This window comes from Conger conger, chromosome 8, assembly GCF_963514075.1.
Source record: "Conger conger chromosome 8, fConCon1.1, whole genome shotgun sequence".
In the NCBI taxonomy this organism is placed as follows: Eukaryota; Metazoa; Chordata; class Actinopteri; order Anguilliformes; family Congridae; genus Conger; species Conger conger.
In genome coordinates, this window is record NC_083767.1 from 62,262,466 (window position 1) to 62,287,550 (window position 25,085).

Consider the following 25,085-nt stretch of genomic DNA (forward strand, 5'->3'; position numbering starts at 1 on the left):
AAGAGAGATAGATTGGGAGGGCCTTGAATTCCTGGCCTGGAAAGCCTGGGATCACTATGGATGTGAGAACTTTGAGAATTTAGAGTGTTTATGTAAGTTTGAATTAGTCTGATTATACAATAAGTATAAAAAACAAAATACTGGAATCAGAATGTTTGCAGACTAAGATAAATGATGGCTGAGATTGAAACCTCCGTCTCTGTTCTCCCCAATAGAGCCCTGTGCCCCTGGGAGGGTGGAAGCCACTGATGTGAAGAGCAGCTCAGTGAGCCTGTGCTGGGAACGACCCGTCAGCATGGAGGGAGTTTCTTATGAGATCCACATCAAGTACAGCTGTGAGGGAGAAGAGCCCAGATTACAGAAATGTGCCCCCAACACCAGCACAGCTGTCCTTTCTGATCTGAGACCTGGGGTGGAATATATTTTCAACATCACTGCAGTCCTTCCAAATGGCAGCTGCAGCAAGACCAGCTCAGTAAGCGTATATACAGGTGAGTTGAGCCCAGACTTTTGCATACCGCTGTAATGATCTGTACACAATACCTGACATTTTCTGACCACTATAATTGCCCAGGTTGTTATAGTAGAAGAACCCCGAGTTCTCTGATGACCTACCTGGTGGGGGTGAGGGTCTAGTGCTGTAGCAGCAGTGCTTTTTGTGCCGATGAGAATCTTAATGAGAATATATTTTCAGGGACCCCTTAGTCTGTTACCACTCATTAAAATGTCAGCGCTCCCTCCATGAATATTATGTGTCCTCATTGTGGAAGCAGTTTGAAATATGGCTGTTTCCTGAAAATTCCAACCTGAAGGAGCTTCATAACAATGGGCCTGCGGCCCTCACATTGGTAATTGTGATATGTAAGTAATATGTGATATAAAATACTCACTTATAAAACGAGTGTTCTCCTTAGATTTTGTCCTATTATATATTTACAAGTAAATGAATAGAACATTGCATACATATCCTGGCCTTTCTCTTGCAAAATGCAATTGTTGAACAGAGGAAATTATCTTGTTATGTATAATGACCAGCCACAACCAGTTATATACAAGAAGGAAGAGGGTTTATTTTTCTGCAGAAAGAGTCCAGTACCTACACAAACAAGGTGGACAAGCATGAACTGAAGAGATGGAGGCAGTCTCTGCCATTTTTAATCTAAATGGTGTTTTAATAATACAAACTTAATTCTACCTGTGATTGGTGCGTGGCTATTACGTAAGCAGAGAAGCAAAATATGTCAGGGTAAATGATTGGTTATGGCTTATCATATAGCATGCATACTGGATGAGCACACAGTGACCCCTAGCCATCAACATCACAGAAACGTAATGAATCAGAAACCATTTTTTGGCCTGCCAGAGCCTGATGTTTTTCAGGATTCAAGATGAAGTGTCTTCTCAGACACTCTAGTGATAAGATGAGCCGTATCTCCTCAAGACTGGGATGAAAGTCGGTCAAAGACCAAGGGCCTGTATTTTTGACAGAGGTAGAGAAAGAGGAAGAGAGGACGAGAAAGACAAACACACACAAACAAACCGGCACCCATACTTACAGGCTATATTTCAACTCCTTCTTGGCATTGGGAGATGGAGCAAGAGAGATAGATTGGGAGGGCCTTGAATTCCTGGCCTGGAAAGCCTGGAATCATTATGGATGTGAGAACTTTGAGAATGTAGTGTGTTTACTTAAGTTTGAATTAGTCTGATGATACAATGAGTATAAAAAACGAAATACTGGAATCAGAATGTTTGCAGACTAAGAGAAATGACGGCTCAGATTGAAACCTCCGTCTCTGTTCTCTCCAATAGAGCCCTTTGCCCCTGGGAGGGTGGAAGCCACTGATGTGAAGAGCAGCTCAGTGAGCCTGTGCTGGGAACGACCAGTCAGCATGGAGGGAGTTTCTTATGAGATCCACATCAAGTACAGCTGTGAGGGAGAAGAGCCCAGATTACAGAAATGTGCCCCCAACACCAGCACAGCTGTCCTTTCTGATCTGAGATCTGGGGTGGAATATATTTTCAACATCACTGCAGTTCTTCCAAATGGCAGCTGCAGCAAGACCAGCTCAGTATGCGTATATACAGGTGAGTCGAGCCCAAACTTTTGTATACCGCTCTAATAATCTGTACACAATACCTGATATTTTCTGACAACTATAATTGCCCAGGTTGTTATAGTAGAAGAACCCCGAGTTCTTTGATCACCTACCTGGTGGGGGTCAGGGTCTAGTGCTGTAGCAGCAGTGCTTTTTGCGCCAATGAGAATCTTAATGAGTATATATTTTTAGGAACTCCTTAGTCTATTACCACTTATTAAAATGTCAGCGCTCCCTCCATGAATATTATGTGTCCTCATTGTGGAGCAGTTTGAAATATGGCTGATTCCAGAAAAGTCCAACCTGAAGGAGCTTAATAACCATGAGCCTGTGGCCCTCACATTAGTAATTGTGATCTGTAAGTAATATGTGATATAAAATACTGACTTATAAAACGAGTGTTCTCCTTAGATTTTGTCCTTTTATATATTTACAAGTAAATGAATAGAACATTGCATACATATCCTGGCCTTTCTCTTGCAAAATGCAATTGTTGAACAGAGGAAATTATCTTGTTATGTATAATGACCAGCCACAACCAGTTATATACAAGAAGGAAGAGGGTTTATTTTTCAGCAGAAAGAGTCCAGTACCTACACAAACTAGGTGGACAAGCATGAACTGAAGAGATGGAGGCAGTCTCTGCCATTTTTAATCTAAATGGTGTTTTAATAATACAAACTTAATTCTACCTGTGATTGGTGCGTGGCTATTACGTAAGCAGAGAAGTAAAATATGTCAGGGTAAATGATTGGTTATGGCTTATCATATAGCATGCATTCTGGCTGAGCACACCGTGACCCCTAGCCATCAACATCACAGAAACGTAATGAATCAGAAACCATTTTTTGGCCTGCCAGAGCCTGATGTTTTTCAGGATTCAAGATGAAGTGTCTTCTCAGACACTCTAGTGATAAGATGAGCCGTATCTCCTCAAGACTGGGATGAAAGTCGGTCAAAGACCAAGGGCCTGTATTTTTGACAGAGGTAGAGAAAGAGGGAGAGAGGACGAGAAAGACAAACACACACGCACAAACCGGCACCCATACTTACAGGCTATATTTCAACTCCTTCTTGGCATTGGGAGATGGAGCAAGAGAGATAGATTGGGAGGGCCTTGAATTCCTGGCCTGGAAAGCCTGGAATCATTATGGATGTGAGAACTTTGAGAATGTAGTGTGTTTACTTAAGTTTGAATTAGTCTGATGATACAATGAGTATAAAAAACGAAATACTGGAATCAGAATGTTTGCAGACTAAGAGAAATGACGGCTCAGATTGAAACCTCCGTCTCTGTTCTCTCCAATAGAGCCCTTTGCCCCTGGGAGGGTGGAAGCCACTGATGTGAAGAGCAGCTCAGTGAGCCTGTGCTGGGAACGACCAGTCAGCATGGAGGGAGTTTCTTATGAGATCCACATCAAGTACAGCTGTGAGGGAGAAGAGCCCAGATTACAGAAATGTGCCCCCAACACCACCACAGCTGTCCTTTCTGATCTGAGACCTGGGGTGGAATATATTTTCAACATCACTGCAGTTCATCCAAATGGCAGCTGCAGCAAGACCAGCTCAGTATGCGTATATACAGGTGAGTCGAGCCCAAACTTTTGTATACCGCTCTAATGATCTGTACACAATACCTGATATTTTCTGACCACTATAATTGCCCAGGTTGTTATAGTAGAAGAACCCCGAGTTCTTTGATCACCTACCTGGTGGGGGTCAGGGTCTAGTGCTGTAGCAGCAGTGCTTTTTGCGCCAATGAGAATCTTAATGAGTATATATTTTTAGGAACTCCTTAGTCTATTACCACTTATTAAAATGTCAGCGCTCCCTCCATGAATATTATGTGTCCTCATTGTGGAGCAGTTTGAAATATGGCTGATTCCAGAAAAGTCCAACCTGAAGGAGCTTCATAACCATGAGCCTGTGGCCCTCACATTAGTAATTGTGATCTGTAAGTAATATGTGATATAAAATACTGACTTGTAAAGCGAGTGTTGTCTTTAGATTTTGTCCTATTATATATTTACAAGTAAATTAATAAAACATTGCATATATATCCTGGCCTTTCTCTTGCAAAATGGAATTGTTGAATAGAGGAAATGATCTTGTTATGTATAACGACCAGCCACAACCAGTTATATACAAGAAGGAAGAGGGTTTATTTTTCTGCAGAAAGAGTCCAGTACCTACACACACAAGGTGGACAAGCATGAACTGAAGAGATGGAGGCAGTCTCTGCCATTTTTAATCTAAATGGTGTTTTAATAATACAAACTTAATTCTACCTGTGATTGGTGCGTGGCTAATACGTAAGCATAGTAGCAAAATATATCAGGGTAAATTATTGTTTATGCCTTATCATATAGCATGCATTCTGGCTGAGCACACAGTGACCCCTAGCCATCAACATCACAGAAACGTAATGAATCAGAAACCATTATTTGGCCTGCCAGAGCCTGATGTTTTTCAGGATTCAAGATGAAGTGTCTTCTAAGAAACTCTAGTGATAAGATGAGCCGTATCTCCTCAAGCCTGGGATGAAAGTCGGTCAAAGACCACAGGCCTGTATTTTTGACTGAGGGAGAGAAAGAGGGAGAGAGGACGAGAAAGACAAACACACACACACAAACCGGCACCCATACTTACAGGCTATATTTCGACTCCTTGTTGGCATTGGGAGATGGAGCAAGAGAGATAGATTGGGAGGGCCTTGAATTCCTGGCCTGGAAAGCCTGGGATCACTATGGATGTGAGAACTTTGAGAATTTAGAGTGTTTATGTAAGTTTGAATTATTCTGATTATACAATAAGTATAAAAAACAAAATACTGGAATCAGAATGTTTGCAGACTAAGATAAATGATGGCTGAGATTGAAACCTCCGTCTCTGTTCTCCCCAATAGAGCCCTGTGCCCCTGGGAGGGTGGAAGCCACTGATGTGAAGAGCAGCTCAGTGAGCCTGTGCTGGGAACGACCCGTCAGCATGGAGGGAGTTTCTTATGAGATCCACATCAAGTACAGCTGTGAGGGAGAAGAGCCCAGATTACAGAAATGTGCCCCCAACACCACCACAGCTGTCCTTTCTGATCTGAGACCTGGGGTGGAATATATTTTCAACATCACTGCAGTCCTTCCAAATGGCAGCTGCAGCAAGACCAGCTCAGTAAGCGTATATACAGGTGAGTTGAGCCCAGACTTTTGCATACCGCTGTAATGATCTGTACACAATACCTGACATTTTCTGACCACTATAATTGCCCAGGTTGTTATAGTAGAAGAACCCCGAGTTCTTTGATCACCTACCTGGTGGGGGTCAGGGTCTAGTGCTGTAGCAGCAGTGCTTTTTGCGCCAATGAGAATCTTAATGAGTATATATTTTTAGGAACTCCTTAGTCTATTACCACTTATTAAAATGTCAGCGCTCCCTCCATGAATATTATGTGTCCTCATTGTGGAGCAGTTTGAAATATGGCTGATTCCAGAAAAGTCCAACCTGAAGGAGCTTAATAACCATGAGCCTGTGGCCCTCACATTAGTAATTGTGATCTGTAAGTAATATGTGATATAAAATACTGACTTGTAAAGCGAGTGTTGTCTTTAGATTTTGTCCTATTATATATTCACAAATAAATTAATAAAACATTGCATATATATCCTGGCCTTTCTCTTGCAAAATGGAATTGTTGAATAGAGGAAATGATCTTGTTATGTATAACGACCAGCCACAACCAGTTATATACAAGAAGGAAGAGGGTTTATTTTTCTGCAGAAAGAGTCCAGTACCTACACACACAAGGTGGACAAGCATGAACTGAAGAGATGGAGGCAGTCTCTGCCATTTTTAATCTAAATGGTGTTTTAATAATACAAACTTAATTCTACCTGTGATTGGTGCGTGGCTAATACGTAAGCATAGTAGCAAAATATATCAGGGTAAATTATTGTTTATGCCTTATCATATAGCATGCATTCTGGCTGAGCACACAGTGACCCCTAGCCATCAACATCACAGAAACGTAATGAATCAGAAACCATTATTTGGCCTGCCAGAGCCTGATGTTTTTCAGGATTCAAGATGAAGTGTCTTCTAAGAAACTCTAGTGATAAGATGAGCCGTATCTCCTCAAGCCTGGGATGAAAGTCGGTCAAAGACCACAGGCCTGTATTTTTGACTGAGGGAGAGAAAGAGGGAGAGAGGACGAGAAAGACAAACACACACACACAAACCGGCACCCATACTTACAGGCTATATTTCGACTCCTTGTTGGCATTGGGAGATGGAGCAAGAGAGATAGATTGGGAGGGCCTTGAATTCCTGGCCTGGAAAGCCTGGGATCACTATGGATGTGAGAACTTTGAGAATTTAGAGTGTTTATGTAAGTTTGAATTATTCTGATTATACAATAAGTATAAAAAACAAAATACTGGAATCAGAATGTTTGCAGACTAAGATAAATGATGGCTGAGATTGAAACCTCCGTCTCTGTTCTCCCCAATAGAGCCCTGTGCCCCTGGGAGGGTGGAAGCCACTGATGTGAAGAGCAGCTCAGTGAGCCTGTGCTGGGAACGACCCGTCAGCATGGAGGGAGTTTCTTATGAGATCCACATCAAGTACAGCTGTGAGGGAGAAGAGCCCAGATTACAGAAATGTGCCCCCAACACCACCACAGCTGTCCTTTCTGATCTGAGACCTGGGGTGGAATATATTTTCAACATCACTGCAGTTCTTCCAAATGGCAGCTGCAGCAAGACCAGCTCAGTAAGCGTATATACAGGTGAGTTGAGCCCAGACTTTTGCATACCGCTGTAATGATCTGTACACAATACCTGACATTTTCTGACCACTATAATTGCCCAGGTTGTTATAGTAGAAGAACCCCGAGTTCCTTGATCACCTACCTGGTGGGGGTCAGGGTCTAGTGCTGTAGCAGCAGTGCTTTTTGCGCCAATGAGAATCTTAATGAGTATATATTTTTAGGAACTCCTTAGTCTATTACCACTTATTAAAATGTCAGCGCTCCCTCCATGAATATTATGTGTCCTCATTGTGGAGCAGTTTGAAATATGGCTGATTCCAGAAAAGTCCAACCTGAAGGAGCTTAATAACCATGAGCCTGTGGCCCTCACATTAGTAATTGTGATCTGTAAGTAATATGTGATATAAAATACTGACTTGTAAAGCGAGTGTTGTCTTTAGATTTTGTCCTATTATATATTCACAAATAAATTAATAAAACATTGCATATATATCCTGGCCTTTCTCTTGCAAAATGGAATTGTTGAATAGAGGAAATGATCTTGTTATGTATAACGACCAGCCACAACCAGTTATATACAAGAAGGAAGAGGGTTTATTTTTCTGCAGAAAGAGTCCAGTACCTACACACACAAGGTGGACAAGCATGAACTGAAGAGATGGAGGCAGTCTCTGCCATTTTTAATCTAAATGGTGTTTTAATAATACAAACTTAATTCTACCTGTGATTGGTGCGTGGCTAATACGTAAGCATAGTAGCAAAATATATCAGGGTAAATTATTGTTTATGCCTTATCATATAGCATGCATTCTGGCTGAGCACACAGTGACCCCTAGCCATCAACATCACAGAAACGTAATGAATCAGAAACCATTTTTTGGCCTGCCAGAGCCTGATGTTTTTCAGGATTCAAGATGAAGTGTCTTCTAAGAAACTCTAGTGATAAGATGAGCCGTATCTCCTCAAGCCTGGGATGAAAGTCGGTCAAAGACCACAGGCCTGTATTTTTGACTGAGGGAGAGAAAGAGGGAGAGAGGACGAGAAAGACAAACACACACACACAAACCGGCACCCATACTTACAGGCTATATTTCGACTCCTTGTTGGCATTGGGAGATGGAGCAAGAGAGATAGATTGGGAGGGCCTTGAATTCCTGGCCTGGAAAGCCTGGGATCACTATGGATGTGAGAACTTTGAGAATTTAGAGTGTTTATGTAAGTTTGAATTATTCTGATTATACAATAAGTATAAAAAACAAAATACTGGAATCAGAATGTTTGCAGACTAAGATAAATGATGGCTGAGATTGAAACCTCCGTCTCTGTTCTCTCCAATAGAGCCCTGTGCCCCTGGGAGGGTGGAAGCCACTGATGTGAAGAGCAGCTCAGTGAGCCTGTGCTGGGAACGACCCGTCAGCATGGAGGGAGTTTCTTATGAGATCCACATCAAGTACAGCTGTGAGGGAGAAGAGCCCAGATTACAGAAATGTGCCCCCAACACCACCACAGCTGTCCTTTCTGATCTGAGACCTGGGGTGGAATATATTTTCAACATCACTGCAGTCCTTCCAAATGGCAGCTGCAGCAAGACCAGCTCAGTAAGCGTATATACAGGTGAGTTGAGCCCAGACTTTTGCATACCGCTGTAATGATCTGTACACAATACCTGACATTTTCTGACCACTATAATTGCCCAGGTTGTTATAGTAGAAGAACCCCGAGTTCTTTGATCACCTACCTGGTGGGGGTGAGGGTCTAGTGCTGTAGCAGCAGTGCTTTTTGCGCCAATGAGAATCTTAATGAGTATATATTTTTAGGAACTCCTTAGTCTATTACCACTTATTAAAATGTCAGCGCTCCCTCCATGAATATTATGTGTCCTCATTGTGGAGCAGTTTGAAATATGGCTGATTCCAGAAAAGTCCAACCTGAAGGAGCTTAATAACCATGAGCCTGTGGCCCTCACATTAGTAATTGTGATCTGTAAGTAATATGTGATATAAAATACTGACTTGTAAAGCGAGTGTTGTCTTTAGATTTTGTCCTATTATATATTCACAAATAAATTAATAAAACATTGCATATATATCCTGGCCTTTCTCTTGCAAAATGGAATTGTTGAATAGAGGAAATGATCTTGTTATGTATAACGACCAGCCACAACCAGTTATATACAAGAAGGAAGAGGGTTTATTTTTCTGCAGAAAGAGTCCAGTACCTACACACACAAGGTGGACAAGCATGAACTGAAGAGATGGAGGCAGTCTCTGCCATTTTTAATCTAAATGGTGTTTTAATAATACAAACTTAATTCTACCTGTGATTGGTGCGTGGCTAATACGTAAGCATAGTAGCAAAATATATCAGGGTAAATTATTGTTTATGCCTTATCATATAGCATGCATACTGGATGAGCACACAGTGACCCCTAGCCATCAACATCACAGAAACGTAATGAATCAGAAACCATTATTTGGCCTGCCAGAGCCTGATGTTTTTCAGGATTCAAGATGAAGTGTCTTCTAAGAAACTCTAGTGATAAGATGAGCCGTATCTCCTCAAGCCTGGGATGAAAGTCGGTCAAAGACCACAGGCCTGTATTTTTGACTGAGGGAGAGAAAGAGGGAGAGAGGACGAGAAAGACAAACACACACACACAAACCGGCACCCATACTTACAGGCTATATTTCGACTCCTTGTTGGCATTGGGAGATGGAGCAAGAGAGATAGATTGGGAGGGCCTTGAATTCCTGGCCTGGAAAGCCTGGGATCACTATGGATGTGAGAACTTTGAGAATTTAGAGTGTTTATGTAAGTTTGAATTATTCTGATTATACAATAAGTATAAAAAACAAAATACTGGAATCAGAATGTTTGCAGACTAAGATAAATGATGGCTGAGATTGAAACCTCCGTCTCTGTTCTCCCCAATAGAGCCCTGTGCCCCTGGGAGGGTGGAAGCCACTGATGTGAAGAGCAGCTCAGTGAGCCTGTGCTGGGAACGACCCGTCAGCATGGAGGGAGTTTCTTATGAGATCCACATCAAGTACAGCTGTGAGGGAGAAGAGCCCAGATTACAGAAATGTGCCCCCAACACCACCACAGCTGTCCTTTCTGATCTGAGACCTGGGGTGGAATATATTTTCAACATCACTGCAGTCCTTCCAAATGGCAGCTGCAGCAAGACCAGCTCAGTAAGCGTATATACAGGTGAGTTGAGCCCAGACTTTTGCATACCGCTGTAATGATCTGTACACAATACCTGACATTTTCTGACCACTATAATTGCCCAGGTTGTTATAGTAGAAGAACCCCGAGTTCTTTGATCACCTACCTGGTGGGGGTCAGGGTCTAGTGCTGTAGCAGCAGTGCTTTTTGCGCCAATGAGAATCTTAATGAGTATATATTTTTAGGAACTCCTTAGTCTATTACCACTTATTAAAATGTCAGCGCTCCCTCCATGAATATTATGTGTCCTCATTGTGGAGCAGTTTGAAATATGGCTGATTCCAGAAAAGTCCAACCTGAAGGAGCTTAATAACCATGAGCCTGTGGCCCTCACATTAGTAATTGTGATCTGTAAGTAATATGTGATATAAAATACTGACTTGTAAAGCGAGTGTTGTCTTTAGATTTTGTCCTATTATATATTCACAAATAAATTAATAAAACATTGCATATATATCCTGGCCTTTCTCTTGCAAAATGGAATTGTTGAATAGAGGAAATGATCTTGTTATGTATAACGACCAGCCACAACCAGTTATATACAAGAAGGAAGAGGGTTTATTTTTCTGCAGAAAGAGTCCAGTACCTACACACACAAGGTGGACAAGCATGAACTGAAGAGATGGAGGCAGTCTCTGCCATTTTTAATCTAAATGGTGTTTTAATAATACAAACTTAATTCTACCTGTGATTGGTGCGTGGCTAATACGTAAGCATAGTAGCAAAATATATCAGGGTAAATTATTGTTTATGCCTTATCATATAGCATGCATTCTGGCTGAGCACACAGTGACCCCTAGCCATCAACATCACAGAAACGTAATGAATCAGAAACCATTATTTGGCCTGCCAGAGCCTGATGTTTTTCAGGATTCAAGATGAAGTGTCTTCTAAGAAACTCTAGTGATAAGATGAGCCGTATCTCCTCAAGCCTGGGATGAAAGTCGGTCAAAGACCACAGGCCTGTATTTTTGACTGAGGGAGAGAAAGAGGGAGAGAGGACGAGAAAGACAAACACACACACACAAACCGGCACCCATACTTACAGGCTATATTTCGACTCCTTGTTGGCATTGGGAGATGGAGCAAGAGAGATAGATTGGGAGGGCCTTGAATTCCTGGCCTGGAAAGCCTGGGATCACTATGGATGTGAGAACTTTGAGAATTTAGAGTGTTTATGTAAGTTTGAATTATTCTGATTATACAATAAGTATAAAAAACAAAATACTGGAATCAGAATGTTTGCAGACTAAGATAAATGATGGCTGAGATTGAAACCTCCGTCTCTGTTCTCCCCAATAGAGCCCTGTGCCCCTGGGAGGGTGGAAGCCACTGATGTGAAGAGCAGCTCAGTGAGCCTGTGCTGGGAACGACCCGTCAGCATGGAGGGAGTTTCTTATGAGATCCACATCAAGTACAGCTGTGAGGGAGAAGAGCCCAGATTACAGAAATGTGCCCCCAACACCACCACAGCTGTCCTTTCTGATCTGAGACCTGGGGTGGAATATATTTTCAACATCACTGCAGTCCTTCCAAATGGCAGCTGCAGCAAGACCAGCTCAGTAAGCGTATATACAGGTGAGTTGAGCCCAGACTTTTGCATACCGCTGTAATGATCTGTACACAATACCTGACATTTTCTGACCACTATAATTGCCCAGGTTGTTATAGTAGAAGAACCCCGAGTTCTCTGATGACCTACCTGGTGGGGGTGAGGGTCTAGTGCTGTAGCAGCAGTGCTTTTTGTGCCGATGAGAATCTTAATGAGAATATATTTTCAGGGACCCCTTAGTCTGTTACCACTCATTAAAATGTCAGCGCTCCCTCCATGAATATTATGTGTCCTCATTGTGGAAGCAGTTTGAAATATGGCTGATTCCTGAAAATTCCAACCTGAAGGAGCTTCATAACAATGGGCCTGTGGCCCTCACATTGGTAATTGTGATATGTAAGTAATATGTGATATAAAATACTCACTTATAAAACGAGTGTTCTCCTTAGATTTTGTCCTTTTATATATTTACCAGTAAATGAATAGAACATTGCATACATATCCTGGCCTTTCTCTTGCAAAATGCAATTGTTGAACAGAGGAAATTATCTTGTTATGTATAATGACCAGCCACAACCAGTTATATACAAGAAGGAAGAGGGTTTATTTTTCAGCAGAAAGAGTCCAGTACCTACACAAACAAGGTGGACAAGCATGAACTGAAGAGATGGAGGCAGTCTCTGCCATTTTTAATCTAAATGGTGTTTTAATAATACAAACTTAATTCTACCTGTGATTGGTGCGTGGCTAATACGTAAGCATAGTAGCAAAATATATCAGGGTAAATTATTGTTTATGCCTTATCATATAGCATGCATTCTGGCTGAGCACACAGTGACCCCTAGCCATCAACATCACAGAAACGTAATGAATCAGAAACCATTATTTGGCCTGCCAGAGCCTGATGTTTTTCAGGATTCAAGATGAAGTGTCTTCTCAGACACTCTAGTGATAAGATGAGCCGTATCTCCTCAAGACTGGGATGAAAGTCGGTCAAAGACCAAGGGCCTGTATTTTTGACAGAGGTAGAGAAAGAGGGAGAGAGGACGAGAAAGACAAACACACACGCACAAACCGGCACCCATACTTACAGGCTATATTTCAACTCCTTCTTGGCATTGGGAGATGGAGCAAGAGAGATAGATTGGGAGGGCCTTGAATTCCTGGCCTGGAAAGCCTGGAATCATTATGGATGTGAGAACTTTGAGAATGTAGTGTGTTTACTTAAGTTTGAATTAGTCTGATGATACAATGAGTATAAAAAACGAAATACTGGAATCAGAATGTTTGCAGACTAAGAGAAATGACGGCTCAGATTGAAACCTCCGTCTCTGTTCTCTCCAATAGAGCCCTTTGCCCCTGGGAGGGTGGAAGCCACTGATGTGAAGAGCAGCTCAGTGAGCCTGTGCTGGGAACGACCAGTCAGCATGGAGGGAGTTTCTTATGAGATCCACATCAAGTACAGCTGTGAGGGAGAAGAGCCCAGATTACAGAAATGTGCCCCCAACACCAGCACAGCTGTCCTTTCTGATCTGAGATCTGGGGTGGAATATATTTTCAACATCACTGCAGTTCTTCCAAATGGCAGCTGCAGCAAGACCAGCTCAGTATGCGTATATACAGGTGAGTCGAGCCCAAACTTTTGTATACCGCTCTAATGATCTGTACACAATACCTGATATTTTCTGACCACTATAATTGCCCAGGTTGTTATAGTAGAAGAACCCCGAGTTCTTTGATCACCTACCTGGTGGGGGTCAGGGTCTAGTGCTGTAGCAGCAGTGCTTTTTGCGCCAATGAGAATCTTAATGAGTATATATTTTTAGGAACTCCTTAGTCTATTACCACTTATTAAAATGTCAGCGCTCCCTCCATGAATATTATGTGTCCTCATTGTGGAGCAGTTTGAAATATGGCTGATTCCAGAAAAGTCCAACCTGAAGGAGCTTAATAACCATGAGCCTGTGGCCCTCACATTAGTAATTGTGATCTGTAAGTAATATGTGATATAAAATACTGACTTGTAAAGCGAGTGTTGTCTTTAGATTTTGTCCTATTATATATTTACAAGTAAATTAATAAAACATTGCATATATATCCTGGCCTTTCTCTTGCAAAATGGAATTGTTGAATAGAGGAAATGATCTTGTTATGTATAACGACCAGCCACAACCAGTTATATACAAGAAGGAAGAGGGTTTATTTTTCTGCAGAAAGAGTCCAGTACCTACACACACAAGGTGGACAAGCATGAACTGAAGAGATGGAGGCAGTCTCTGCCATTTTTAATCTAAATGGTGTTTTAATAATACAAACTTAATTCTACCTGTGATTGGTGCGTGGCTAATACGTAAGCATAGTAGCAAAATATATCAGGGTAAATTATTGTTTATGCCTTATCATATAGCATGCATTCTGGCTGAGCACACAGTGACCCCTAGCCATCAACATCACAGAAACGTAATGAATCAGAAACCATTATTTGGCCTGCCAGAGCCTGATGTTTTTCAGGATTCAAGATGAAGTGTCTTCTAAGAAACTCTAGTGATAAGATGAGCCGTATCTCCTCAAGCCTGGGATGAAAGTCGGTCAAAGACCACAGGCCTGTATTTTTGACTGAGGGAGAGAAAGAGGGAGAGAGGACGAGAAAGACAAACACACACACACAAACCGGCACCCATACTTACAGGCTATATTTCCACTCCTTGTTGGCATTGGGAGATGGAGCAAGAGAGATAGATTGGGAGGGCCTTGAATTCCTGGCCTGGAAAGCCTGGGATCACTATGGATGTGAGAACTTTGAGAATTTAGAGTGTTTATGTAAGTTTGAATTAGTCTGATGATACAATGAGTATAAAAAACGAAATACTGGAATCAGAATGTTTGCAGACTAAGAGAAATGACGGCTCAGATTGAAACCTCCGTCTCTGTTCTCTCCAATAGAGCCCTGTGCCCCTGGGAGGGTGGAAGCCACTGATGTGAAGAGCAGCTCAGTGAGCCTGTGCTGGGAACGACCCGTCAGCATGGAGGGAGTTTCTTATGAGATCCACATCAAGTACAGCTGTGAGGGAGAAGAGCCCAGATTACAGAAATGTGCCCCCAACACCAGCACAGCTGTCCTTTCTGATCTGAGACCTGGGGTGGAATATATTTTCAACATCACTGCAGTCCTTCCAAATGGCAGCTGCAGCAAGACCAGCTCAGTAAGCGTATATACAGGTGAGTTGAGCCCAGACTTTTGCATACCGCTGTAATGATCTGTACACAATACCTGACATTTTCTGACCACTATAATTGCCCAGGTTGTTATAGTAGAAGAACCCCAAGTTCTCTGATGACCTACCTGGTGGGGGTGAGGGTCTAGTGCTGTAGCAGCAGTGCTTTTTGTGCCGATGAGAATCTTAATGAGAATATATTTTCAGGGACCCCTTAGTCTGTTACCACTCATTGAAATGTCAGCGCTCCCTCCATGAATATTATGTGTCCTCATTGTGGAAGCAGTTTGAAATATGGCTGTTTCCTGAAAATTCCAACCTGAAGGAGCTTCATAACAATGGGCCTGTGGCCCTCACATTGGTAATTGTGATATGTAAGTAATATGTGATATAAAATACTCACTTATAAAACGAGTGTTCTCCTTAGATTTTGTCCTTTTATATATTTACAAGTAAATGAATAGAACATTGCATACATATCCTGGCCTTTCTCTTGCAAAATGCAATTGTTGAACAGAGGAAATTATCTTGTTATGTATAATGACCAGCCACAACCAGTTATATACAAGAAGGAAGAGGGTTTATTTTTCAGCAGAAAGAGTCCAGTACCTACACAAACAAGGTGGACAAGCATGAACTGAAGAGATGGAGGCAGTCTCTGCCATTTTTAATCTAAATGGTGTTTTAATAATACAAACTTAATTCTACCTGTGATTGGTGCGTGGCTATTACGTAAGCAGAGAAGCAAAATATGTCAGGGTAAATGATTGGTTATGGCTTATCATATAGCATGCATACTGGATGAGCACACAGTGACCCCTAGCCATCAACATCACAGAAACGTAATGAATCAGAAACCATTTTTTGGCCTGCCAGAGCCTGATGTTTTTCAGGATTCAAGATGAAGTGTCTTCTCAGACACTCTAGTGATAAGATGAGCCGTATCTCCTCAAGACTGGGATGAAAGTCGTCAAAGACCAAGGGCCTGTATTTTTGACAGAGGTAGAGAAAGAGGGAGAGAGGACGAGAAAGACAAACACACACACACAAACCGGCACCCATACTTACAGGCTATATTTCAACTCCTTCTTGGCATTGGGAGATGGAGCAAGAGAGATAGATTGGGAGGGCCTTGAATTCCTGGCCTGGAAAGCCTGGAATCATTATGGATGTGAGAACTTTGAGAATGTAGTGTGTTTACCTAAGTTTGAATTAGTCTGATGATACAATGAGTATAAAAAACGAAATACTGGAATCAGAATGTTTGCAGACTAAGAGAAATGACGGCTCAGATTGAAACCTCCGTCTCTGTTCTCTCCAATAGAGCCCTTTGCCCCTGGGAGGGTGGAAGCCACTGATGTGAAGAGCAGCTCAGTGAGCCTGTGCTGGGAACGACCAGTCAGCATGGAGGGAGTTTCTTATGAGATCCACATCAAGTACAGCTGTGAGGGAGAAGAGCCCAGATTACAGAAATGTGCCCCCAACACCAGCACAGCTGTCCTTTCTGATCTGAGATCTGGGGTGGAATATATTTTCAACATCACTGCACTTCTTCCAAATGGCAGCTGCAGCAAGACCAGCTCAGTATGCATATATACAGGTGAGTCGAGCCCAAACTTTTTTATACCGCTCTAATGACCTGTACACAATACCTGATATTTTCTGACCACTATAATTGCCCAGGTTGTTATAGTAGAAGAACCCCAAGTTCTTTGATCACCTACCTGGTGGGGGTCAGGGTCTAGTGCTGTAGCAGCAGTGCTTTTTGCGCCAATGAGAATCTTAATGAGTATATATTTTTAGGAACTCCTTAGTCTATTACCACTTATTAAAATGTCAGCGCTCCCTCCATGAATATTATGTGTCCTCATTGTGGAGCAGTTTGAAATATGGCTGATTCCAGAAAAGTCCAACCTGAAGGAGCTTAATAACAATGGGCCCGTGGCCCTCACATGAGTAATTGTGATATGTAAGTAATATGTGATATAAAGTACTGACTTGTAAAACGAGTGTTGTCTTTAGATTTTGTCCTATTATATATTTACAAGTAAATGAATAAAACATTGCATACATATCCTGGCCTTTCTCTTGAAAAATGGAATTGTTGAACAGAGGAAATGATCTTGTTATGTATAATGACCAGCCACAGCCAGTTATATACAAGAAGGAAGAGGGTTTATTTTTCTGCAGAAAGAGTCCAGTACCTACACAAACAAGGTGGACAAGCATGAACTGAAGAGATGGAGGCAGTCTCTGCCATTTTTAATCTAAATGGTGTTTTAATAATACAAACTTAATTCTACCTGTGATTGGTGCGTGGCTATTACGTAAGCAGAGAAGCAAAATATGTCAGGGTAAATGATTGGTTATGGCTTATCATATAGCATGCAGACTGGATGAGCACACAGTGACCCCTAGCCATCAACATCACAGAAACGTAATGAATCAGAAACCATTTTTTGGCCTGCCAGAGCCTGATGTTTTTCAGGATTCAAGATGAAGTGTCTTCTCAGACACTCTAGTGATAAGATGAGCCGTATCTCCTCAAGCCTGGGATGAAAGTCGGTCAAAAACCAAGGGCCTGTATTTTTGACAGAGGTAGAGAAAGAGGGAGAGAGGACGAGAAAGACAAACACACACACACAAACCGGCACCCATACTTACAGGCTATATTTCGACTCCTTGTTGGCATTGGGAGATGGAGCAAGAGAGATAGATTGGGAGGGCCTTGAATTCCTGGCCTGGGAAGCCTGGAATCATTATGGATGTGAGAACTTTGAGAATGTAGTGTGTTTACTTACGTTTGAATTAGTCTGATGATACAATGAGTATAAAAAACGAAATACTGGAATCAGAATGTTTGCAGACTAAGAGAAATGACGGCTCAGATTGAGACCTCCGTCTCTGTTCTCTCCGATAGAGCCCTGTGCCCCTGGGAGGGTGGAAGCCACTGATGTGAAGAGCAGCTCAGTGAGCCTGTGCTGGGAACGACCCGTCAGCATGGAGGGAGTTTCTTATGAGATCCACATCAAGTACAGCTGTGAGGGAGAAGAGCCCAGATTACAGAAATGTGCCCCCAACACCACCACAGCTGTCCTTTCTGATCTGAGATCTGGGGTGGAATATATTTTCAACATCACTGCAGTTCTTCCAAATGGCAGCTGCAGCAAGACCAGCTCAGTATGCGTATATACAGGTGAGTCGAGCCCAAACTTTTGCATACCGCTGTAATGATCTGTACACAATACCTGACATTTTCTGACCACTATAATTGCCCAGGTTGTTATAGTAGATGAACCCCGAGTTGTTTGATGACCTACCTGGTGGGGGTTAGGGCCTAGTGCTGTAGCAGCAGTGCTTTTTGTGCCGATGAGAATCTTAATGAGAATATATTTTTAGGAACTCCTTAGTCTGTTACCACTCATTAAAATGTCAGCGCTCCCTCCATGAATATTATGTGTCCTCATTGTGGAAGCAGTTTGAAATATGGCTGTTTCCTGAAAATTCCAACCTGAAGGAGCTTCATAACAATGGGCCTCTGGCCCTCACATTGGTAATTGTGATATGTAAGTAATATGTGATATAAAATACTCACTTATAAAACGAGTGTTCTCCTTAGATTTTGTCCTTTTATATATTTACAAGTAAATGAATAAAACATTGCATACATATCCTGGCCTTTCTCTTGCAAAATGCAATTGTTGAACAGAGGAAATGATCTTGTTATGTATAATGACCAGCCACAACCAGTTATATACAAGAAGGAAGAGGGTTTATTTTTCTGCAGAAATAGTCCAGTACCTACACACACAAGGTGGACAAGCATGAACTGAAGAGATGGAGGCAGTCTCTGCCATTTTTAATCTAAATGGTGTTTTAATGATACAAACTTAATTCTACCTCTGATTGGTGCGTGGCTATTACGTAAGCATAGAAGCAAAATATGTCAGGGTAAATGATTGGTTATGGCTTATCATATAGTATGCATACTGGCTCAGCACACAGTGACCCCTAGCCATCAACATCACAGAAACATAATGTATCAGAAACCATTATTTGGCCTGCCAGAGCCTGATGTTTTTCAGGATTCAAGATGAAGTGTCTTCTCAGACACTCTAGTGATAAGATGAGCCGTATCTCCTCAAGACTGGGATGAAAGCCGGTTAACGACCACAGGCCTGTATTTTTGACGGAGGGAGAGAAAGAGGGAGGGAGGACGAGAAAGACAAACACACACACAAACCGGCACCCATACTTACAGGCTATATTTCAACTCCTTCTTGGCATTGGGAGATGGAGCAAGAAAGATAGATTGGGAGGGCCTTGAATTCCTGGCCTGCAAAGACTGGAATCACTATGGATGTGAGAACTTTGAGAATGTAGTGTGTTTACTTACGTTTCTATTAGTCTGATGATACAATGAGTATAAAAAACAAAATACTGGAATCAGAACGTATGCAGACTAAGAGAAATGACGGCTCAGATTGAAACCTCCGTCTCTGTTCTCTCCGATAGAGCCCTGTACCCCTGGGAGGGTGGAAGCCACTGATGTGAAGAGCAGCTCAGTGAGCCTGTGCTGGGAACGACCCGTCAGCATGGAGGGAGTTTCTTATGAGATCCACATCAAGTACAGCTGTGAGGGAGGAGAGCCCAGATTACAGAAATGTGCCCCCAACACCAGCACAGCTGTCCTTTCTGATCTGAGACCTGGGGTGGAATATATTTTCAACATCACTGCAGTTCTTCCAAATGGCAGCTGCAGCAAGACCAGCTCAGTATGTGTATATACAGGTGAGTCGAGCCCAAACTTTTGCATACCACTCTAATGATCTGTACACAATACCTGACATTTTCTGACCACTATAATTGCCCAGGTTGTTATAGTAGAAGAACCCTGAGTTGTTTGATGACCTACCTGGTGGGGGTTAGGGCCTAGTGCTGTAGCAGCAGTGCTTTTTGCGCCAATGAGAATCTTAATGAGTATATATTTTTAGGAACTCCTTAGTCTATTACCACTTATTAAAATGTCAGCGCTCCCTCCATGAATATTATGTGTCCTCATTGTGGAAGCAGTTTGAAATATGGCTGATTCCAGAAAAGTCCAACCTGAAGGAGCTTAATAACAATGGGCCCGTGGCCCTCACATGACTAATTGTGATATGTAAGTAATATGTGATATAAAATACTGACTTGTAAAACGAGTGTTGTCTTTAGATTTTGTCCTATTATATATTTACAAGTAAATGAATAAAACATTGCATACATATCCTGGCCTTTCTCTTGCAAAATGGAATTGTTGAACAGAGGAAATGATCTTGTTATGTATAATGACCAGCCACAGCCAGTTATATACAAGAAGGAAGAGGGTTTATTTTTCTGCAGAAAGAGTCCAGTACCTACACAAACAAGGTGGACAAGTATGAACTGAAGAGATGGAGGCAGTCTCTGCCATTTTTAATCTAAATGGTGTTTTAATAATACAAACTTAATTCTACCTGTGATTGGTGCGTGGCTATTACGTAAGCAGAGAAGCAAAATATGTCAGGGTAAATGATTGGTTATGGCTTATCATATAGCATGCATACTGGATGAGCACACAGTGACCCCTAGCCATCAACATCACAGAAACGTAATGAATCAGAAACCATTTTTTGGCCTGCCAGAGCCTGATGTTTTTCAGGATTCAAGATGAAGTGTCTTCTCAGACACTCTAGTGATAAGATGAGCCGTATCTCCTCAAGCCTGGGATGAAAGTCGGTCAAAGACCAAGTGCCTGTATTTTTGACAGAGGTAGAGAAAGAGGGAGAGAGGACGAGAAAGACAAACACACACACACAAACCGGCACCCATACTTACAGGCTATATTTCGACTCCTTGTTGGCATTGGGAGATGGTGTCATGTGGGAGGTAATACCCGCTGTTACCAGCAGAGGGCTGAGGATCATTGGTCGCACCTGTTCCTCATTGGCGTTAGGGGAATTACCTCCCGGGAAGCATATTTAAGCTCAGTACTGACTCTCCTTCAGTGCTTGTTTGTCAACTGTTTGCTCTTGCGCCAAGCCGGTAAGCACAAGGTAGACTCTATCAGTAGTTTTGGGAGTCAGGTACTGTGCTGGTGGTTGCTAACAAAAAAGAAAAGCTTAAAAAAGGTAAGGAAGGCGTTTCGCTGGTATTGTGTTCGCTGGCGCCTTCCTCTAAGGTTTTTGGTTTTGGTTTTTCTTTCTTTTGACTCGTGTGAGTCAGTGGTTGGGGGACGTTGTCCCCTGGTATGTCTTTTTGGTTTGTGTTTTCTTCCCGAGCTGCGCCTCGAGGGTTTTATTTTCTCGTGCCTAGTTTTTTACGCTAGGTTGTATTTTCTTTTCGGCGGTCCCGGTCTGATACCGTCAGTGCTGTGTGTCAAGCACATTTTGGGTTTTGAGTTTCGCCCTGTTTTGGAGGGTTGTTTTATTTTCCCAGCCGCTTTTGGGTTAATTTCTGTTATCCTTCTAATTCGCCTTCGGGTTAGTTTTTGTTCCTCCCTCTGTTCTGGGAGTAGGGGTTATCGCCTAAGATTGAGTGTTAGTGGCGAACACGTTTGCGTGCTCACTTTAAAAGGGTTTCCCCTTTAGTCGCTACTGACTCTCCGCCCAACCCCATCCTCACAGTACACACAAGCCACCTTGGAGAGACCAGCGACTAGTTTGGGAATGGAGGTGGGAGATTCCCCGTTAGAAGCGGTGGTAGCTGCCCAGCAGGCTGCTCTAAATAGGCAGGAACAGGCGCTGCATGCGCTACAGGCACAGCAAGCTGCCACCACTGAGCAGCAGACCCTAGTGTTCCAACGCCAGGACGAGATCCTAGCCAGGCTAGGCAGTCAGCAGGACGTGCTGCTGGGTCTCGCCGACAGTTTTCGGCAACTAGCGAGCGAGTTTCGCTCCGCTCAGGTACAAGCATCATCCCCAGACAATCCCCCACCACCCACGCCTCCCCAACTTGCGGTTCCCTCTTACTCATTTACCACACCTATGGTCAGGGAGCCCAAGTTACAGCTGCCGCTGCGGTATGGGGGAGAGGCGGGCAAGTGTAGAGGGTTCCTCTCCCAGTGCCTGATTTTTTTTAAAGCCCAGCCTTCCCGGTTCTCGACTGAGGATTCGCGGGTAGCATTTATCCTGTCATTACTGACCGGAACCGCTCTGGCCTGGGCAGAACCGCTGATCCGAGCACAGTCGCCCCTAATGAGTGCCTCTCAGCCCCTCATGCAAGACATGACACGGGTATTCGATCACAATGTTACGGGCAAAGAGGCCGCGGTCCGCTTAATGTGGATGAGGCAGGGAACCCAAAGTGCATATATTTTTATTTGGTCGAGTCCCCGGCATATCCGATAGTTTTAGGGCATGTCTGGCTAGTCAAGCACCAGCCTCACATAAACTGGGGTAGCCGAAGTCACCCGGTGTCTCGGTGGGGTCCACAATGCGCAGCCCACTCAGATCGCGGGAATACCTCCGCGTCTCCTCCTACTGATACTGACATAGGGTCCGAATTGGACGAGGAGGAGGCTATGGAGTTCCTAAGTCCTGGAGTTAGGATACCGGAGGAGGAGGAGCAGGAAGGGAGCCTGGAGTGGGACCCAGTCTGTGACTGGAATCTCCCTATTGACGAGGGAGAGGGTAGTGACGTCACAGACTGGGACGCCGAGAGCCTATTGCAAACCTCTATCAGTGGGAGTGAGAACCGGATAATGGGGGCTATTGGGTTCTCGCTGCCATCAAATGTCCCGAGGGCGTATCGTGAATTGGCTGAGGCGTTTAGCAAGCAACAGGCGACCACGTTACCTCCACACCGCTCGTACGACTGTGCAATAGAGTTGCATCCGGGTACAATCCCTCCCAGGGGTGCACTCTATTCATTGTTGGTGCCGGAGAGCAGGGCCATGAAAGAGTATATTCGGGACGCCCTAGCCAATGGGTTCATCAGACCGTCCTCATCACCGGCGGGGGCGGGGTTCTTTTTTGTTAATAAAAAGGACGGGAGCCTAAGACCCTGTATCGATTACAGAGGCTTGAATGCTATCACCATAAAAAATAGGTACCCCCTTCCATTGATGAACTCTGCATTTGAGCGCCTGCAAACGGCATCAATATTCACCAAATTAGACCTCCGCAATGCGTACAATTTGGTACGCATACGGGAAGGCGACGAATGGAAAACAGCCTTCAATACACACTCTGGTCATTACGAATATCTGGTAATGCCGTTTGGCCTCACCAACGCCCCCGCGGTGTTCCAGGCGTTCGTCAATGATGTGCTTCGAGAGATGCTGGAGAAGTTCGTTTTCGTCTACCTGGACGATATTTTGATCTTCTCCGCCACCCTCTCAGAGCACATCCGGCACGTAAAAATAGTACTGACACGCTTATTAGAAGCTTGCCTTTTTGTTAAGGCAGAGAAGTGCGTGTTTCACACGAGTTCAGTGTCTTTCCTCGGGTTTATCGTTTCCGCCGGCAAAACCGAAATGGACCCCAGAAAGATTGCTGCCGTGAGGGATTGGCCAACCCCGGAATCGGTAAAACAGGTGCAGAGATTCCTAGGGTTCGCCAACTTTTATCGGCGGTTTATCCGCAATTTTAGCACGGTAGTCGCGCCCATCACAGCACTCACTAGAAAGAGTGCCCCGGCGCGTTTTGTTTGGACACCTCGGGCAGAGGCGGCATTCGTGGGTTTAAAAGAAAGGTTCTGTTCGGAACCCATTTTGATAACCCCTAACCCGTCCCTGCCGTTTATTGTGGAGGTTGATGCCTCCGAGCTGGGGGTGGGGGCTATTCTTTCGCAACGGTCTCCCCAAGATCAAAAGGTGCATCCCTGCGCGTTTTTCTCACGGTCACTGTCTCAGGCCGAGAGAAACTATGACGTGGGGGATCGAGAACTGCTTGCGGTCAAACTGGCCTTGGAAGAGTGGCGGCACTGGCTTGAGGGGGCGGAACATCCGTTCACTGTGTGGACAGATCATAAGAACCTGGAATACATCCAGACTGCTAAAACGCGCAACTCACGTCAGGCGCGCTGGGCGCTATTTTTTGCACGTTTTTCATTTACTGTAACGTATCGTCCAGGATCTGAAAACATTAAGCCAGACGCTCTCTCTCGGGTTTGCGACAAAACGGACCGGGAACACAATCCGGAACCCGTTCTCTCTGGGGTTCGGATTGTAGCGCCTATCATTTGGGAGATTGAGTCAGCGGTGCGGAGAGCATTACGCCGTGACCCGGATCCTGGAGGGGGTCCGCCGCACTGCCTTTTTGTGCCCGCTGGGGTCCGGTCCCAGGTGCTACAGTGGGGGCATGCCTCACGCCTGGCGGGGCATCCCGGGGTTCGGCGCACCAAAGATTTGTTGTCCCGACGATTCTGGTGGCCCGGGATGGAAAAGGACGTCCACGAGTTTGTGGGCGCATGTCCAGTCTCTGCGCGCAGTAAGAGCTCCCACCGTCCCCCAGCAGGGCGGCTACGTCCGCTACCAGTCCCAAGGCGCCCCTGGAGTCACATTGCGCTGGACTTTATCACGGGGTTGCCACCATCCGAGGGGAACACGGTCATTTTAGTGGTGGTGGATCGGTTTTCCAAGGCGGCCCACTTCGTGGCACTGCCCAAATTACCATCGGCAGTGGAAACCGCACGGTTGGTGGTTGACCACGTGTTCCGGTTGCACGGGCTGCCTCAAGACGTAGTATCAGATCGTGGACCCCAGTTCACCTCCCAGTTCTGGCGGGCGTTCTATTCTCTACTGGGTGCTTCGGCTAGCCTGTCCTCTGGTTTTCACCCTGAGACCAACGGGCAGACGGAACGCACCAATCAAACCCTCGAGAACACGCTACGGTGTCTGGCGGTTGACAACCCCACTTCGTGGAGTCGTCAACTCACGTGGGCAGAATACGCCCACAATTCACTGCAGAATGCGTCCACAGGGCTCTCGCCTTTCGAGGTGCAGTCCGGGTATCCCCCGCCACTGTTCCCGGAATTAGAGAGAGGGGGCGAAGTGCCCTCTGCGGAGGCCTTTGTGCGGCGGTGCCAGACTACATGGAGCAAGGTGCGGGCTGCCCTCGTAAGGGCTGCTGCCAACCAAAAAAGGTGGGCCGACAGGCATCGCCAGTCGGCGCCCTGCTATAGGGTGGGGCAACGAGTGTGGTTATCTGCGCGGGATCTCCCTTTGCGGGTTGAGTCGCGTAAGCTCGCACCACGATTCGTAGGGCCGTTCA

General features: G+C 44.2%; 1 protein-coding gene across 1 annotated transcript in view; it reads left to right on the top strand.

The window, feature by feature from the left end:
* LOC133134558 (receptor-interacting serine/threonine-protein kinase 4-like) overlaps positions 1-16,809 on the top strand; it is a 67,267-nt gene extending 50,458 nt beyond the window's left edge. Inside the window, exon 9 of the mRNA XM_061250759.1 lies at positions 16,735-16,809. Coding sequence (XP_061106743.1) covers positions 16,735-16,809 — 75 coding nt within the window. The remainder of the gene's footprint in view (positions 1-16,734) is intronic.
* Positions 16,810-25,085: the final 8,276 nt, after the last annotated feature.